Genomic DNA, 20,767 nt, shown 5'->3' with positions numbered 1-20,767 from the left:
CACAGATGCTGCCAGACCTGCTGAGCTTTTCCAGCAACTTTGTTTTTATTGTTGTGATGTAAACATAATCTCATCTTCCAAAACACAACAGATAACTCAGATTTAACTATATCATATAAATGTTGCTAGAATAGCAAATAGATAACCAAATTACCGATGGAGGAGAAAAACATTAACAAACTTTAGAGAAAGATGGAGAATTTTTAATAGGTTATATCAGCAGGTAATATAACAGATAGAGTACAGTGACATTTTTTGAAGGTTGGGACTACCAAATGTAATTGTTTATTCCTATTCAAATGATTTCTTCTAGGCAATGATAGAATTTCAAAGGCACTATGAATGACTGTTAATGATTCAGACTGTAATATTTTAATTCACTTAAAATAAGCTATGCAGTTCATACAATCCAGAAAAGAGAATCCTAAAAAAATTAACAATAATTTAATTCACTAAGTGGGGTCTTCAATCATTAGGTATTCACTTATGTGGGCCACAATATTAGCATCGCGCATACCTCTTTTGTAGCTATAAAATTTATAATTTTCAGCAATAAAAATAAAACTCGACAATCAATACGTCTTTTTTCAAATAGCCAGATTACTTACAGTAAGGGAAATAAAAATCCTGGAAGCGCCAAGGTTAGTCGCGCATTCCATTCTTCTGGTAAGCACCACAAGTACACGATTATAAAGGCTATGATATAAAGTGTGGATGAATAGAGCACCAGTCTTCCAACCCAGATCTTCTGCAGTCTTTGATTTTTTTCCTTGAATTCTTCCAATGCATTTATTTCCTATCAATAAAAGCACTTAAGTTTAGTCTATTTTATTCTCTATAATTTGAACTATCAAAAGTGGTTAGTTCTAGACAACAGAATCGAAGAAATAAAGAGGTAGACTTAAATGCTAATTCAGAAACGTTCCACTACATTTAAGTAGCACTGCCACTCTAATACTATACTGCCAACAATTTTGATTTCATTTGGATGACAGGTGTTACCATTTTGTAATGCTACCTTAAAATATGATTTGGCACAACAGCAGCCATCAATCCTGCTTTTAAAAGCTGAATTTTTATCAGATTGGAACCGATCAAGTTACAAAGGAAATGGGAATAAAATAAAATATTTAATGCATCCCATTACGAAAACAAATTAAGTTGCTAAGTGCTTTAGCTCCAAAAGAATTTTTTTTTTCAATTTGGTTTATAATACCTTCCAAATTCAGCAAACAGTTTTGCATCCCCTCTTTAAAAAAAAGCCATACTTCGAAACTTATACTGTCTTACCATCTGGTGAAGGAAATATTACCAACAGACCTCTAATTATAGAAAGACTGCAAATCCATTATTTTAACCTGACCCTTCTGATATCTCCTTTCTGAAATGCTGCTTAAACTTCTACTCTTCACCTTTCATTTGTAGCAGCATGCCCACCATTCTTGTTTTCTTTTTTCTTGTCTATTTACTCTCAAACAATTTTATTCTCTCTCTCACATTATTTAAAAACAGAAGATTTCCAACTATTTCTTTCAATCCACAGCAAAATTCTCAGGCAAAAGTAATCTAACAAGGTTCAGGGTGATTTCTAGCTAACAAGACTGTAATAAATTTGTTGATAACATTACTGCTCTGACAAAGCAGTTGGGCAGGAGCGAGAGTGCAAGAAAAAACTTTTTAAAAATCCTACACACACTTGCTAAAAACCTCATGTCCAGGCTAAGCCTTAAGTTAATTATCTTTGAGAAAGACATCATAGACAAACTACATTGAACAGTCTAAAAATAATAAAGTCCATGGCTGCAGACTTGGATGTTTATGGTGTTTAATTCCTTTGGTCATTCACCACCAGATTTGATAGAAGCCCCTTTTCCAATATTAGAAATCACCACAGATGTACCATACCATACCATAATATGCTCTCATTAGAGATGACTACTGACCCTCTGGTTAAACCACTACCACGCCTCAGGCGAGGGGTGAGCCCCAAGAAGGAAAGCCTTTCACGGTAACTTCAGCAGTGCAGGAATTGAATACATGATGTTGGCATCAGTCTGCATTGCAAACCAGCAGTCCAGTTAACCAAGCTAAACCAACACCTTCATCTTCCCTCTACTAATGCTGCCTATCCTGATTATCCTGGAAAGAAAAGATAATCCATGATGTATTCTAGCTTTCATAAACGATTGCCTCTCCCCAGGCCTCTTTCAAATTTGTCATTCTCATCCCTATCTCCAAAACAAACCTTTATCCTTTAAACAGTCAAAGTTATACAACATGAAAACAGACTGTCTGGTCCAACTCTTCTGCACCAACCAGATATCCTAAATTGATCTAGTCCCATTTGCCAAATTTTGGCCTTTATTCCTCTAAACCCGTTCTATTCATGTACCCATCCAGATGCCTTTTAAATGTTGTAATTGTACCCACCTCCACCACCTTTTCTGGCAGCTCGTTCCATACACGCACCATCCTCTGCATGAAAAAAATTGAGCCACAGATCCCCTTCAAGTCTTTTCCCCTTCAACTTAAACTATGCCCTCTAGTTTTAGACTCCCCTACCCCAGGGAAAAAGACCTTGGCTATTCACCGTATCCATGCCTTGTGTGATTTTATAAACCTCTATAAAAGCTCACCCTTCAGCCTCTGACATTCCAGGGAAAACTGTCTCAACCTATTCAGCCTTTCCCTTTGGCTCAAACCCTCCAACCCGGGCAACATCCTTGTGAATCTTTTCTGAACCCTTTCAAGTTTCACAACATCTTTCCTATAGCAGGAGACAAGAATTGCAAGCAGTATTCTAAATCAGAGCAACCTAACAAACCATCATAAATGCAACTGTCCTCAAGAACTTGAGCACATCACCTCCCAAATCTTCTGAAAAACTCCCTTTTTGAGCCTCTACATTAGGTTTTCAACCTTGTGACAGCATTTAAACCGCCTTCAAGGCACAAATGACATCCAGAATGACCACAATGCACTTCTCTGAACACTCCAACAAATTATCAACATCATTTTCCTCCAACATTCCTCTGTTGCCTAACTGAAGGAAAAACTTTCCTGACCTGTTCTCCTTTTTCCATACCTTGGTGTAACCAGAAAATCACACCGTTGGCTTATCTTTTGGCTAATCACTACTAATTCTCGAGTCGAAGGTCATTATTGGTCCATCCCTATAGCATATTTACACACTGCATCTTCAGCAACATGAGATATGACAGTTTGCACTTGTATTCTGGTGACAGCTAGTTTAACTTTATTACCTCTCTTGAACGTTCTATGGCACCTCTATTCTCCATCTTTACATTTTTCTCACTACTAACATCAAGCTAACTGGTCTATAACTCCCTGTTTTCTACCTCCTTTTTTAAATAATGGGCTTGCATGAACTACCCTCTAATCTGTAGGAGCTGTTCCAGAGTCTATGGAATCTTGGAAGATCGCCACCAATGCATCCACTGTTTCTATAATAATTTCCTTAAGTACTCTGGGATGTAGATTACGAGGCCCTAGGGATTTGTCAGCCTTCAATTTCCTTAACCAATAATGATTTTCTTTAGTACCTTCCTCTCACTAGACCCTGTGCTTCCCAACATTTTTAGGATGTCACTGCACCCTGTTTTGTGAAGGCAGAACCAAACTCTGTATTTAATTGGGCTGCCATTTCTTTGTTGCCCATTATAATTTCCCCTGTTTCTAACTATAACGGACCTACATTTGTCTTCACTAATCTTTTCCTCTTCACATATCTATAGGAGCTTTTGCAATCAATCTGTGTGTTCCCAGCAAGCTTAATTTTGTTATTTTTAAATCCTCTCCAGAAACCTGGGCAACGTTGGCTGACCAGCATTTGTGGCCATCCCTAGTTGCTCTCAAGAGGGTGGTAGTGAGCAGCCTCCTTCAATCACCGCAGTCCATGTGCTGTAGATTAACCCACAATGTTACTAGAGAGGGAATTCCAGGATTTTGACCCAGCAATGGCAATATATTCCCAAGTCAGGATGGGGAGTAGCTTGGAGGTGAACTTGTCAGCAGTGGTGCTCCCAAGTATCTGCTGCCCTTGTCGTTCTAGATGGGAGAGGTGGTCATGGGTTAAGAAGATGCTGTCTGAGGAACTTGGGCAAATTTCTGCACCTCATCTTGTAGGTAGTATACACTGCTGCAACTGGGCATCAGCAGAGGAGGAATTGGATACTAGTACATGTGGTGCCAGAGCCGCACTCAGCCAGGCAAGTGGGGAATATTCCCTCACCCTCCTGACTTTTGCCTTGCAGATGCTGGACCACCTTTGGAGAATCAGGAGCTGGGTTATACACTGCAGCATTTCTCACCTCTGACCTTCTTTTGTAGTCACTGCATTTATACAGTGAGTCCAATGGAGTTTCTGGTCAATGGTAACCTGCAGGATATGGACAGTGGGGGAATTCAGTGAATGGTAACACTATTGAATGTCATGGGGTGGTGGGTAGGTTATCCCTTATTGGACATGGTCATTACCTGGCATGAAAGCTACATATCACTTTTCAGCCTAATGTTGGAGGTCATCCAGGTCTAGCTGTATTTGGACATGGACTGCTTCAGTATCTGAGGCAGTTGAATATTGCTGAACATTGCATAATCATTACTGAACTTCCCCACTTCAGACATCATGATAGAGGAAAAGTCATTGATGAAGCAGCTGGGCCTGGAACACTATACTGACGAACTCTTGTAGAAATATCCTGGAATAGAGATGACTGACCTCTGAACGCAACCATCTTCCTTTGTTCCAGATATGACTCCAAGCTGCAGAACATTTTCTCAACCAATTTTCACTGAGTGCAGTTCTGCTATGGCTCCTAAATGCCATACTCAGTCAAATGCAGCCTTGTCATCAAGGACTGTCATGCTCTGACTTCTGGAATTCAGCTGTGTCAATATTTGAACCCAGGCTGTAGTCCGAAGCAAACTGGCAATCAGTTAGCTTATTGTCATATTGATTTATGATATGACAGCTTGATAGCACTGTTGATGACGCCTTCCGTCACTTTACCCATGATCAAAAGTACGCTGATGAGATGGTAATTGATCGGGTTAGATTTGTCCTGCTTCTTAGGTAAAGGATATACCTGGGCAATTTCTCAAATTGTCAGGTAGACAGTGCTGTAGTTATACTGGAATAGTTTCGCTAGAGGTGCAGCAAATTCCAGAGCACGTCTTCAGTACTATTGTTGGGAGTGTTGTCAGGGCCTGCAGCCTTTGCAGTTTCCAGTGCCTCCAGCTATTTCAGAAGATCACATGGAGTGAATCAAATTGGCTGAAGACCGGTATCTGTGATGCTGGAGGAAACGGAGATGGATCATCCACTCGGCATTTCTGGCTGATGTCAAGGGCAGTCACTCACACCTCATTTCTGGAAGTCAGTCCTCTTGGACTAAGGGTGTAATGAGGTCAGGTGTAATGAGGTGGAACTGGGGAAACCCAAACTGAGCATTGGTGAGCAGTTTATTCCTTTGTAAAGTGCTGCTTGATAATGATCCTTCCATCATTTTGCTGATGATCGAGAACAGACTGACTGGAAAGTAATTAGCAGGGCAGAAACAGTCCTGCTTTTTGTGCACAAGACATACCTGGGTATTTTTCCACATTGTTGGATAGATGTCAGTGTTGTAGATCTTGTTATTTCTGGGGCAGAAGTCTTCAGCACTATTGAGAGAACATTATCAGGGCTCAGATCCGTTACAATATCCAGTGCCTCCAGCAGTTTTTTGATATGAGGTGGATTGAATTGAGTTGTTTGAAGACCGGCATCTGTGATGCCCGTGACTTCAAGACAAGATTCAGATTATTTGTTTCATACTTCTAGCTCAACATGGATGCAAAGGCATCAGTCATGATGTCACAGATTGTAATGGCATACCATTCTGCTAATGTTAATAGCGCAGCGTCTCAGATATGCCCTTAGTTTGCAGCAGCAGGAGCTCCACGGTACATAATTTTTTTTATTCATTCGTGGGATGAGAGTGTTGCTGGCTGACCAGCATTTATTGCCTGTCCCTAGTCATCTTTGAGAAAGTTGTGGGGGGCTGTTTTCTTGAACTGCTGCAGTCCACCTGCTGTGGGTTGGTAGGGAATTCCAGGATTTTGGCCCAACACCAGTGAAGGAACAGCAATATATTTCAAAGTCAGCATGGGGAATGGCTTGGAGAGGATCTTGCAGGTGGTGGAGTTCCCATGCCTCTGCTGCCCTTGTCTTTCCAAAAGGAAGCGGTCATGAATTTGAAAGGCGCTGACGAGGATCTTTGGTGAAATTCTGCAGTGCATCTTGTGGATAGTACACACTGCTGCCACTAAGCGTCGGCAGTGGAGGCAGTAGAGGTTTGTGGGTGTGGTGCCAATTAAGTGGGCTGCTTTGTATGGTGTCAAGCTTCTTGACTGTTGTTGGACCTAGACCCATCCAGGCAAGTGAGGAATATTCTACCATATTCCTGAGTTGTGCCTTGCAGATGATGGACAGGTTTACGCAGTCAGGAGGTGAATTACATGATGTAGTATTCCAGCCTCTTACCTGCTCTTGTAGACACTGTAAACACATTGAGTTTCTGGTCAAAGGCAAGATGGTAACACCATTGAATGTCAAGAGGTTGATGGGTGAATTGTCTCTTACTGGAGATGGTCATTGCCTTGCATTTGTCTGAGCGAATATTACCAGCCATTTACCAGCCCAAGCCTGGATATTGCCCAGATCTTATTGCATTTGAGCATGGACTGCTTCAATACCTCAGGAGTCATGAAGGATGCTGAACACTGTAATCATCAGCAAACATCCCCAATTCTGACCTCATGACAGAGGGAGGGTCATTGGTGAAGCAGCTAAAGGTGACTGGGCCTAGGACATTGCCCTGAGGAACTTCCAGAGAAAGGTCCTGGAGCCGAGATTACTGACTTCCGACAACCACAACCATCTTCCTACATACCAGGTGTGACTCCAACCAAGGGAGGGGTTTCCCCTGATACCCATTGATTCCGGTTTTGGCATGGCTCCTGGATGCTACACTCAGTCGAATGCAGCCTTGATGTCAAGAGCTGTCACTCTCACTTCATCTCCAGAATTCAGCTCTTTTTGAACCAAGACTATAATGAGGTCAGGAGCTGAGGGGCCCTGGCAGAGCCCAAACTGGGGCCACTAAGCAGGGCTGAGCAGCTGCTGCTTGATAGCACTGTTGATGACACCTTCCATCAGTTTACTGATGATCAAGAGGAGACTGATGGGATGGTAATCAACTGGGTTTGATTTGTCCTGCTTTTTATGTATAGGTCTTACCTGGGCAACTTTCCACATTATCCGATAGATGCCAGTGTTACAACTGTACTGGAAAAGCTTGGTTAGGGAAGTGGCAAGTCCTGGAGCACAAGCCTTCAGTACTATTGCCAGAATGTTGTCAGGGCCCATAGCCTTTGTAATATCTGATGCCTCCAACATTTTCTTGATATCACGTGGAGTGAATCGAATTGGTTGAAGACTAATATCTGTAATGCTGGGGACCACTGGAGGAATGCTGGAATAATGAACAATGCTCTCCACAGGAAGTTGAAACTTCAACTTCACTAGGAGGATGCACGGATCACTCTGACAGATGCTTCATGGATCAAAACAATTATTACAGATAGATTCACAGGAATGGGGCGGTTATGACTCACCACTAATTGACTCATCATCTGGCATAGGCTCATCTGACAGTATGCTCAGCAGTGTCCCCAATAATTCAAGTTTTCTGAAAGTAATGATCAAAATCAAGAAGTAATACTTTGTCAGGGGCTGCAGAAGCTGATAGCCTGCTGGTTATCTCACAATTCTATCTAGACTTTGCTTCACATGAAGCCATAAGATTGCTTGGAGTTGGAAGTTAATATTACAGACTCCGAAAACCCCTTCCGCCTGACTGAACGTCACTGTGCCCCCATCTTGGCAGTCTGTTCCAATGATGGAACAGAACCTTATGTCAGGATGGTAACAAATAATCAGAGGTATTACCTCATATTCATACTCTGAACCCTTTCTATTTAAGGTTGTCACTTGATAAATTTATTGGACAGTTTTCCCAACTTGATTATCCATCTTCAATGTTTATAAGGAACATTTTTCAGGACCCACTAGGCTGAACTTGTCTAATGTATGTTCTGATTCAATAGCTGTTTCATAGCCATTAGGCAGAGTTGATTTTCTCCTTATGGTTGAACTTTATAGTGACCGCTTTACAACAAAATGGTTTTCTAGACTACTTCAGATGGTCCCAAAGTACACTGTTGAACTAGGTGGGCTTTAGACAAATACAGCAACTTTCACAGTTACAATTCCATAAGCTGTATGACTGATATCAAACTCGGGAATTTAGCTCCCGCATATTGATTCTCCAAAAAAAAAACCTAATTCAAATACAGCCAAGGCACACCAAATGAATCAAACTTCAAGTTTCAACTCCCAATTTTACTGAAGACCAAACATTTCTCTCACAGCATTGCAAATGCCTGCACTTCTCATGAGCCATTTCAAAACAAACCACTCCTCTCCAGTACTACCAAAGCATAGAATTCCTACTCCGATGCTGTTAAACTCAAACTTACACATGCAGTTTTCAAAATTCAACAATAACTTCCTTAGCGCTACTGAATCCCAGTATACCACCTCTTGCCCCATGCGGTTGAATTCCAAGAAATGATACAAAACACAAGGCCTTCCAGTCTTGCTAATCCCAAAGGATATCCCACCCATTTCTGCCAAATTTCACAACTGGCCCATACTTTGTAGATAGCAAATTCTACATCCATTCATCTAATTCAAGATTCGCTAAACTCCTCAGCCTTCAGATGTAGTGCATCATTCCCAATGTGCTGAAAAAGATACAAAATGAAGGAGATACATAAAAAGGAACAAATGATGATCACTATGATCAATCACAAAGTGGTTATCTATTAATTTTTAAACTCAACTCTCACACTCCAGGTATTACAATGCCAAATTTCTATATCAAAGAAGAAGAACATGTTTTAAAAGAAAATTTAGTCATTCACAACAGAAAGTTTCAAATGTCTTCAGGAAGCATAGTTACCTTTATTTTAAAATAAAGGAAGAAGTCTGACCTTTAATGAAAAAAGCTACTAAGTTAAGCACAGCACATTCAGCTGAAAGGGTATATCAATCTGCATACAACTAAATTTTAACAGAGCAAGTACAGCTTAATTTCCTTGTATTGTGCAATAATGTATCCCCTAAACAAATGCACCTGTTATAGGAGACTATATAGTAGTTTAAAAAAAAAGATACATCCTACATCCATTCATCTTATCGCATTGTTACACCTTCAAGTTTGAAACTATACATCACACTATTAACAGACAAGTTCAAGTATTATTTTTGTCAATGACAAAAAATATGTGCTCTTAGAAACTGTAGTTCTCCTTTAGGTCTTTGGCTTTTCATAAACCTTTTTGGTGCTTCAGTGACTCACTAACCTGCTTTGGAAGTACATTATTACAGGTCCACGATCAATGGTAGACTTTTTCAATGTCACACATGCTAAACAAATTGCATTCTCCCAGTTTGCATGCTTAATAATTCACATATTGCCACAATTTTTGACAGTTTAGTAAAACCTCAAATGTATGGTGAAAGGAGGTTCATGTTTAACACTAGCATGGGCAAGCTAGGCTATTTCTGTGCTGTTCATGCTGTAGAATTTTGTGTAAATTTGTCAATGAATAAACAAAAACTTTCAGGTAGCATCAAGTTATTTAAAAAAAAACACCAACCAACTATCAAACAGCCAATAACAATACTCTGAATGTTGAAAGAAAACCAATGAAAAGCTGATTTGAAATATTCTGCAACTCCTTTTGCCAACAGCTTGTTTTTTTTTCAAATCAGCCACAAATAAACAGGCGACACCCTTATGAAACATAAAAACCCAAACAATCTGCAGAACTACTTGACTATCTGAAATGCACAATATAAATTTTGCCTAAGTCCTAACTCTCTAATGGTGTCAACTTCTAATATGGCCACTCAGATCAGAATTGTTGCACAATGCTTACTGTGGTGCGTGTTCTGCAGTTACAATGAAATTTTAAACAGGAAGCAATCCTAGAAATGGAGTATTATACAGCTGCAAATACAACAAGATCTAAAACCAACCAAAATAATGATATATATTTATAAAAGTGTAAAATTGTAAAAGTGAAGACTGGTACCTTGTCAATTTTTTCTAATACTTCTATAGTGGAAGGTTTTGCCTGCATTGAAAGAAACAAAAGAAGTGTTAAACAAAAATCATAAAATATATTGATATAACAAGTGTTTAAATGAATTGCACTGTTCATTGCTATGAAGAGAATCTCTTGTTCCTTTTATGATAGGTTCGTCCTCTTAACTGATGAGTTATGTTCGAAGATACCCTTCCAACTTCATGTGAGTTTGTTTAGGACAGATCAGTATCAGTAATCTACACAGACATGTGTATGCCATTTTGATGGCACATTGCATTATAAAATGAAAAATTACATGACATCACCCCTTGCATAAGTATCCTTGTCAACAAGTTGTTAACACACTTAAAAAGACATACACCGCTTTTGACATTAAACCTTGCTGGAGATCCTACATCAAAATCTGCATAAATTGCAGATGTGTTTTTGTTACAAGCACAGAAAGGGGGAAAAACTGCAGTTGGCATAAACTTTTAAACTACGCAGTACTCCACAACTCTTCATGCTTCCACAAAAGTACCTAATCAATACTGTAATAAAACAAAGAATTCATAAAATTACCAGACACCACAGTGGTTTTGCTGTCTCCCCACTACCAAGGCACACTAGAGTTTGAACAAGGAGCAGCATGAAAACAAAAGGGAACAAGGAAGAACAAAAACAAACAGCAGCCGTTCAGTCCCTTGAACTTGCTACACGATTCAATGACAGCAGTAAGATGTGATGAGCCAGTTTTAAGAGATTGAGGTGGTATTATACTGCTTTAAGAGGACAGCATGTTTTTATTTCCAGCTTCTTTATGCAACACAGCAAAAATATTACATCTTTCATTATTATAAATTAATTTGATTGCAGAATCCATAATTGCTTGTCTGGTCATTCATGTAATATCTAATTTCTGTATCAATTACATCAAATTCCTGTTTCACCTTTTTGGGCTACCAAAGTGTGTATATCAAATAACTGACCTGGTTGGTTTCCATTTCTCTAGAAACAAAAACAGGAGCCTGGACTGCTACACCAATAATAATGCAGACTAAACTTCAACATATTTCGATAAGAAGGCACTGATATGGTATGAAGTGTGGTATTAAGATATTAATATACTTGATTCTCTACAATTTATTCCCAGTCAATTTAAACAAGGTTTGGTCAGAAAGTCAGCAAGTAAACTGTCCTACTGTCCACACACTTAAAGCACTGTGAAAACATATAAGCCACCCTGAAAGCTCACCAGTATGATCATAAACAGCTAAGCCAGAGAAACTTGCAAGTGTTAATTAACATCAGCCAGGGTCATTACAGCCAAAATATTAATTCTACTTTCTCACCACAGATGCTGCCAGACCTGTGGAGCTTTTCCAGCAATTTATGATTTTGCATCTCGTTAACCTTTTTTGGCCACCTGTCCTGCAGTTCACGCATTTAAAAATCATCTTAGGCCTGAATTATATGCTTTCCGGCTGATCTTTAAGAAAGTGGCCCACAAATATTTAGTCATCGCCGTAATGTGGATTTATCTTTTGCGACATTATTTGAATCCAAAGCCAAATCAAAGCCAGATAGTGATGTCATCAAGCAGGGTTTGGAAGGTACTACCAAAGGACTCTTGGAAAGTTGCTGCAATGCATCTTGTAAATGAGACACTTATGTCACCGTGTCAGCTGTGAAGGAAATTAATGTTGGTAGTGGTGAATAGGGTGTCACAATCAAGTAGGCAGCTTTTTCCTGGATGGCATCAAGCCTGTAGTCAGTGGACAGGCTCCGAGGAGTCAGAAGTTACAGTCTTGCCATTCCCAGCCTGACTTGCTCTTGTAGCTATATAGCTGGTCCAGTTCAGTTTCTGGTCAGAATGCTTGCAATGGGGATTCAGCAATGGTAATGCCAATCAGCATATGTGGGAGATGGCCAGAACCTCTCCTGGTGGAGATGGTCGTTGCCTGGAACCTAAATGGCAAGTAAGGCTCACTGTCACTTCTGACCTCATAACGGAGATAGGATCATTGAGAGGACAGCTGCAGATGGTTGGAGCTAGGCCTTGTTCAACTCTTGTGTGATGTCCTGCAACTGAGGCAATTAACCTCCAACAACTATAAAGCTTTGTACTAGATATGACACAGTGGATTGAATTCTACCCACCCTATGGTACCCAATGACTCCAGATTTGCAAAGGTTCATGACGTCACACTTGATCAAGTGCCTCTGGAATGCAACTCTTTCGTCCACATTTGACCAAGGATGTAATGAGGTCAGAAAACGAGTGGCTACGTTATTGCTGTGAAAACATTACTTGATATCATTGTGGACAAGCCCTTTCATAACTTGGCTGATGGGATGGTAATTAGTCAAACTGGATTTGTCTTTTTTGCAGCAGCAGCAGCATTGACAAGCCTGCACATTTTTTCCACATTGTCGGGCAAACGCAAGCGTTCTAAATATAGTGAACAAATCAGTTAGGGACACGGCTACTTCTGGATTATGACTTCAGTACTATTGCCTGAATGGTGTCAAAGGCCACTGCCTTTTCAGTATGCAATGTCTTCAGCCATTTCTTGACATCACATGCAGTCAATTAAATTAGTTGAAGATTGGCATCTGTGATGTTAGTAACTTCAGGAGGAGGACAAGATGGATCATCCACTCAACATTTCTGGTCGAAAATAATTGCAAATGCTTCAGCCTAATTGTTTTGCATTGATACGCTGGGGGTAGATCCATCATTCAGGATGATAATATTTGTGAAGCACCCACATCCTATTAGTTGTTTAATTATCCACCACCATTAATGACTGGCTCCTTGAAAAAACACCTTAAAAATCTGCAACCTCAATCAGCTTGAAGGACAGGGGCAGAAGATGCACAGGAACAAGGCATCTGCAAGCTCCCTTCCAAGTCACACACCATCCCAACTCGGAACTATACCGCCATTCTTCATTGCCAAGCGTTCAAAATCCTGGAACTCACTCCCCAACAATACCAGATGGCCTGCCTCAGATCAAGAAAGCAGCTCACCATCATGTTCACAAGGGCAATTAGGGATGGGCACCTAGCCAATGGTGCTGACATTCTGTGAACAAATAAACACGAAGTGTGGCTGGTTGGAAGTGCTTGGATCAGATATGTTGATTGTTAGATCGCTGAGCTCTGACTATCATATTAAAGTTGTCCTCTGTTGGAGCTTCACCAGGTTGATGCTTCATTTCTTGGTATGCTTGATTCTACCCCTGGCAAGCCTTCTTGCACTGTTCACCAAACCACAATTGATCCACCAGCTTGATGGTAATGATAGAGCAAGGGATAAACTGAGCCAAAATAATACAGACTGTGGTTAAATGCAATTCCTGTACTGCTATTGGTCCGCAGTACCTCATGAATGCCCAGTTTTGAGCGGCAAACCCATTCTGAATTTATTCAATTCAGTCAACTTGCTCAGGTACAGACAGGCAAGGCCAAGTGATGTGTGCATTGTAAGGGAAATTTCAGCTTTATTTATTTACAAATGATAATGAATGGTTAATGCTCAAATTTGAAGAACAACACCTTAGCTTCAACCTGGGCACCCTACAACCCAGAGGACTCAACATTGGAGTTCTCAAATTTCAAATAACCTTGTCATGCATCCCTAACCTCCCTTTCCAGCCCCACCTCCTCCCTTCCATTCCACCTTCTGACCCTCCCTTCTAGCCACCAACCGGATTCATCCTTCCCATTGACCAACTAGGTCATACCTACCACCAGTGTCCAGCTACCACCACCATTCCACCTCCAGCCCTTCATCCCCCCCTCTCTTTATCTGCAGCTACCCCTTCCCCCACATCCAGTCCTGAAGAAGGGCAATATCAGAAATGTTGACTGCTCCTTTCCTCCAGATGCTGCCTAGCCTGCTGTATTCTTCCAACCTCCTGCTTGTCTACAATGAATGGTTGATGATTGATTTGCATTATGACCTGGCCTCTATATAAAGTCAAAAGTTGAGATGTTCGCTGAAGACTGCACCATGTTCAGCACCAGTTACCACTCCTCAGATACTGAAACAGTCCATGTCCAAATGCAGCAAGACTTTGACAATATCCCGATCTGGCAAACAACTGGCAAGTTACATTTACACTACACAAGTGCTAGGCAATGACCATCACCAACAAAACAGCATCTAACTACTCCTTGACATTCAATAACATTACCATCACTTAAATACCCACTGTTGACCAGTGACCAGAAACTGAACTGGGCTAGCCATATAAATACAGCGGCTGCAAGAGCAAGTGAGAGGATAGGAATCCTGCAGCAAGTAACTCACTAGGCTTCCCAAAATCTAGCCACCATCTACAAAAAGCAAAAGTCAGAAGGGTGATGAGATATTCCCCATTTGCCTGGATGAATGCAGCTCCGAAAACATCCAGGACAAAGCAGCCAGCTAGATTGCCACAGCATCCACAAACATTCATTCCCTCCACTACTGGCACTCATTCATAGCAGTGCGGTACTATCTACGAGTTGCACTGCAGAAATTCACCAACGTTCCTTAAACAACACCTTCCAAACTCACAACCACTACCACTGCCACTTAGGAGGGATAGGGAAGCAGATCACATAAACACCAATACCTCGAAGTTTCCTCCCAAGCTACTCATCGAATTGTGACATGGAAACATATTGCTGTTCTTTTAGTGCACTGGGTCAAAATCCCTTCCCAGCAGCATTATTGTTTATCAAATCACTGCACTGGTTCAAGAAGACAGGTCCCCACCACTTTCTCAAGTGCAACCAGTCACAGACACCAAATATCAGCCAAGCTAGCAAGGCCCACATCCCATAATTTTTTTTTTTAAATAAGATGTTTTCCTGCTCCTCCAACATCCTGTGTTCATCATATTGTTCAGTCTGAAGCTAGTAAAAATACATGCTAAAAATAAAGTTCACAATGAGAAACTTAATTTTAAAAATGGATTCCAAATTGTATAGCAGCATGAAAAGCTATTTAAAAAGGACAAAATATGGAAACCTTAAACAAACCGTGCTGGAGAAACCCAGCAGGTCTGGCAGCGTTTGCAGAGAGAGAAACAGTTATTGTGTTGAGTCTAGCATGAGTCTTCTTCAGAATGGGTTTATTGTTTATTGTTACTGTTTATTGCTTACAGTTTGTTGTTTTGGCTTTGGAAAAAAAATCTTTTAATAATTAATGTTGTATTCTATTTATTTACCTGTTCAGCACTGAACGGTCTTTTCGTTTACAACTTGACCAATTGTACACTGTGCCATCACTTGATATTCCCACAGGACAAACACAGCGACAAGAGTATCTTTTTAACTGTGGAGTCTTGCTGCATTTGGTTAGGTATTGCACAGGTACATCAACTCATAATGAATGCACAAAATCGGCACTTAAGGAAACTATGTACACAAAAAGAAATAAACTGTGTAATCTACAAAAGAAAACTTTAATTATACAAACAGCTGGGGTTAAAAGACTAGATATGCAAATCCACAACTACCTCTGTTGATACCAAGATACAAATAGAGACATACAGAGCAAAAGTCAACATGTTATGTGCAACCTAAACAAATCATTCATACAGTCTTAACTAGAGCATTCTGTCTGATTCTGAGTATCTCATTTTCAGAGGATAATGAAGGCTTTGCAAAAGGCGTGGTAAAGATCCACCAGAATTAGTTACATGGATAAATTGTGTTTGAAACCTTGAAGAGTTTAGGTAGATTAAATAAAAAGAAATAGTTTCCAATCAGAACAGTTGACAGCCAGAAGACACAGATTTAAAATGATTGGCAAACAAACCAGAGGTGACAAAGAAAATTGATTTTACATAATGTGTGGTTAAGATTAGAAATGTAATGCCCAATCACATGGTGGATAGAAATGTATTCACAGACTTCAAAGTAGAATTGCAGAACATATGGAAATAGAACACATGAAAGAGAAAGAGCATATAACTGGACTTATTTTCAAAAGAGCTAGCACAGACTTGATGGGATAAATGCCTTCTTTGAATACAGTGCTATTCAATTATTCACTGACAGCATTTGCACAAAAAGTAATAATCTAGCTGTAAACTTATAAGTTTTGAGCTGAAAGAATATTTGAGCTGCACTGGGGAAATCAATATATTTTAATTATATCAAATATGTCAAGTCAATATCCAAAGGATAAGCTCATAGGCTCCAAACTCCTGAGACGGGTTGCAAGTTGCAACAAGACTTCATTAGGCTTTAGCAATTAACCTTCAACAAGGCTACTCTTTAAAACACCACAAGGTCATAGTGAATCAACGCTGTTGTTTCTTCGGGAAATAAAGCATAAAATGACATTGAACTTTATTCAAATTAAAACCACGTAGGTAACACAAAGAGGGCACCTTTCTGCAGGATGAGTTTCACTCTGGTTTGCACCACATATAACCTGAAGAATTACTAGGATTCTGTGATGGAAATCAATTTTTTTAGGCATTCCCCTTAATGAAAGGATGTCTCAGCATCTTTCCATTACATCTGTGGCTCCTTTTAACAAAGTATTTTTTTGTTAAAAACCTCAGATTGGTTCAAATGTGTACTTGCAATATTCCTAAAAATAACTTCTGTTAGGATCCATCATTAGGTTCCAATAATAAATTGTCTAGAGTTTAATCTGAGGACAAAACCTTACCAGAATTCACAAAAAAATAACTTTTCTGTCTCCTTTAATACTTTGGAGTTAAAAACTGGCACCGTCAAAAACCATTCTAATTTACTTATCCCGAACTATCAGATTTGTTCTGAGTTATGATACGCTATCAAATCAATGAGTAATATTTTATAGCAAGATTAATATCGGCAACAGCACCAGGATGCATACTGGCGGTCTTCAGATTTCAAAGTCAAAGTCAATTAGAAAGATATAGAGCATCAAAAAAAAACTTCTAACACACCCTCAACTTCACTAAAAGGCCAAAAAAGCTGTAAACAGAAATCCCAGAAACACTTGTAAGACATTCATAGCAAATTGCAGTCATGAATAAAAAGAATTACAGAACTTCTCTACCCTCAGGCCAAGCCAGTAGCCAACGTACACATCTATCTACCTACATTTCCTAAAACCAGTGATCATGTTAACCTACACCACAGAAAACAGTTCAAGAGACAGAATCATAGAATAAAACTGCAGAATCCCTCCAGTGCAGTTACAGGCCACTCAGCACATCAAGAGCATCCCACGCTTTCCCTGTCACTCTACGTTTACCATAGTTAACCAACCTTGCCTACACACTATGGGGCAATTTAGCAAGCCAGTCCATCTAACCTCTTTGGGCTGTGGGAGGAAACCGGAGTACCCAAGAGAAACCCACGCAGACATGGGAAGAATGGCTCTTCTGGCACATGGCAGTGTACTTAACCCTGAGCCAAGAGGCCTGGGTTGGAGTGACACCTGCTCCAGAGGTATGTAATAACATCTCTGAACAGGATGATTAGCAAATATCTTTAAAAGTTCAAGATGGCTCACCACCAGCTTCTCAAAGGCAATTAAGGATGGGCAAAGGCTGGTCTTGCTACCAAAAGTCTTAATGCATGGGATAACAGAAGAAAAGAAATAAAAGAAAAATGCTATTGATGCTGGAAACCTGAAATAAAAAGAGAAAAGAGCGGAGAAACTCACAGGTCTGGCAGCATCTGTGTATATAAAGTGAGTTAACTTTTCAAATCCAATACAACTCTTCTTTTGCTCTGAGGAGTCATATCAGACTTAGCGAGTGTTAACTCTATCTCCTTGCCCCCCCATTCCCACCCCCACAGAAATTAACAAATGCTGATTTTGTCCAGCATTTTCTATTTTATTTTAGAAAAAAAAAGCTACTTTAAATTAACTACAGTTAATTTACATCTAAAGACTTGTTTTGAAATATGATTGCTGAGACATTTAGCTATTTGGATTGTTAATAGCTAGCACATTATTTGAATTGAAATTGAATTGTTCACTTACCCTCCAACAAGAAAGCATCGCTCCCATTTTAGTTTACTCCAGTTGCGTGACACAGATAATCTAATCAATCTATTTGTATGAAGAAACACAAATAATGCTGGATCTGTGGAATTAACAAGTCCATCCATCAAAATGCAAATTTACAAAATAGGATGCAAACTATATTTAAAATGAAATTGCACATAACATTAAAGCTTTGACTGCAATTTTGAAAGCTAATTTCAATTCTGGAATCAACATTTTCAGTTTTATACATTTATATAAACATCACATTAGCAGAATGTAAATTTGCTCATTAGAAACTGTGGTGTACTTTTTATATAACCTGAACTGTCTAGGTTTAGTCAGTTACCCATTTTGTTCTTCATTGCCATCAAAATAAATACTTCTTCACAGCCAACAAGGTATTTCTGAAGGTATAGTCATTTTTGTTATGTCAGGAATACATTAAACAGATCAAGATCCAATAAAGAGCAATAAAGGTAAATTTCAAGGTAATATGTTTATTTTGACACTGAATGAGGGATAGATATTGAGTAGGTCAAAAGGAGTGCCATGGAATCTTTTACAGCCATTTAAACAATATCACGATCATGTGTCATATATAAAATAAAAAAAAAGAGATTGGCTACATTTCGCAATTATACAGTAGCTTCTGTTTTATCGAGCTGCAAATATGGACCAGATCTCAAGACACCTCCAGGATAGATTTAAAACGAAACAGCTCATCGTAACAAAGCTCACCTTCGGTTTAGAAACACTCGCATTTCTGTACCAATATCTAGGCCTCCAGAGACCACAACAATCTTCAGCCTATCAGTCAATTCTGACTTGCAGCCGATTCTATGTGAAAAGCATCACTAACACTGCAGAGGCCCTTCCAGAAGCGGAGAGCGTCTCCTTGCTCGGCCAGGCCTTCTTTCAGGCACCTCACAAGGAGCGGTTCAAGCCGCATGAGACAACATACGGTTCGTCACAACTACAACGACACATCAGGTAGATATTCAGGCGAGCATCCGAACCCAAGCAGAACGAACTGAAACGCCTTACCCGGTACTGTAAGCCACTCACCTAGACCTCCAAACTGCTTACCCTACTTCCAACAGCAGCACATCTTACTGCGCAAGCGCACAGCCCGACCAAGGCGCCTTTCACCTTTCACCCGTATTCCGAAGTCACGTGATGCCTGTGGCTCCTTTCAATGGCTTTAGACCGATTGAGAGACACAAAGCGCAGGAGTTGGGGTAAGGCACAGTGCAAAGGAAGAAAAATTCACGATAAACAGATGATTTAGACATCTCGTATCCACTAAAAAGGCATTCAAATGTTAAAATCTACTTTCCAATCTGAAGTAGTTATTGTATTGCAAGTCTATTTGGTTGTTTTTAAATAATGAATTAACGTGTTTCTACCTCTGCCTGTAATTATAATATAGTTTTGATTACTCCATCTTCTTTAATTTTGCCATTGTTATTTTGTTCCCCGAGTCGGAGGAAAGCAGTAGATAAATAAAACATTTTTGGCAGTTAGTTAAACTCAGAGCTATAGTTTTGTACTCATGCTGATTTTATTCAAAATTGATATTTACATCAGCCTTGTGAATTACATTCAAATGTTTAAATATTTTGATTCAAAGTCTCAATATTTTTAACAACTACAGTTATAATTTTTTTAAACATTTGCAGTGCACTAATCGATTTCGTTATCAAATAGGCACCAAATATGAACTGCTTGCCCAGTGTTGATTTTATAATTTATAAAACGTTCGAAAGTGATCGTATCCAGATCATTCTTTTGCTTGAATAGGTTATAAAATAATAATATGGATGTCGGTCCAGCTACAGCGACGTCACGGATGTTGCTTTTTGAGAGATGAAGTTTCCATTGAAACGAAATTCTAGTCATTTATTGTTTGTATTTGTGCACATTGTAGATAATGGAGACGGGACGGGCTATAGTTTATTAAGAGTAGAGATTTCAGTATACTTTACACGTTTAAATAAATATATAGTAAAAATAATGGTAACCCCCCAATCCAGGTTAGCAAAGTCTAGGTACATTTTACTTATAAGAAAGTTTTTTGTTTGAATTTTCAACAATTAATTTCGGAAATTATTTTAATTTACTGATACATGTCCACATAGAATGAGGTTGATGTAATTACTGTAAAATAAAATATGAAGCTAATTTTGTGATCTCCTTTGTGATCGTTGATCGTATAAATATCTATAATGAGAGAATGCAGGATTTTGGAGTACAGGTCAATACTTTGAGGTTGGTAAGTAGTTGTAGTCTTTGTGCTATATTTTGGGCTAAAATGGAATTGTGCAAAACAAATGATCTCTCAAAATAAAATCTAGATATAAATTATCTAACATCATTAAACGACTGGTTTGCAAACTGTGGATTGTTTTTATTTGTACAAGTAAAGTATCTTTAAACCTTTTTGACCTAAAGGATAGGTGTTTTAACTGGCCGTCAAATTGCAGAATCTCCGTGTGTGTTTCTTCGTCGTGTGAAAGGTACATCGTTAAACATTACGTTTGAGCAAAAACT

General features: G+C 39.4%; 1 protein-coding gene across 8 annotated transcripts in view; it reads right to left on the bottom strand.

The window, feature by feature from the left end:
* Positions 1-19,395, bottom strand: part of LOC109919962 (endoplasmic reticulum junction formation protein lunapark) — an 85,788-nt gene extending 66,393 nt beyond the window's left edge. For 2 of the 8 annotated variants that reach the window (XM_020520024.2, XM_020520160.2), the window contains exons 1-4: positions 19,283-19,395; positions 18,212-18,314; positions 10,228-10,269; positions 609-796 (exon numbers count right to left, since the gene is read on the bottom strand). In XM_020520024.2, coding sequence (XP_020375613.1) covers positions 609-796; positions 10,228-10,269; positions 18,212-18,238 — 257 coding nt within the window. In that variant the 5' untranslated portion in view covers positions 18,239-18,314; positions 19,283-19,395. Of the gene's footprint in view, positions 1-608; positions 797-7,680; positions 7,755-10,227; positions 10,270-18,211; positions 18,315-18,955 lie in introns of all 8 variants that reach the window. The other 6 variants (XM_048598838.1, XM_048598835.1, XM_048598837.1 and 3 more) reach the window with 6 other exon arrangements.
* Between the last annotated feature and the right edge of the window lie 1,372 nt (positions 19,396-20,767).

This window comes from Rhincodon typus, chromosome 7 (genome assembly GCF_021869965.1).
Source record: "Rhincodon typus isolate 14 chromosome 7, sRhiTyp1.1, whole genome shotgun sequence".
Classification (NCBI taxonomy): Eukaryota; Metazoa; Chordata; class Chondrichthyes; order Orectolobiformes; family Rhincodontidae; genus Rhincodon; species Rhincodon typus.
This window is presented reverse-complemented; position numbering and strand designations above follow the sequence as displayed.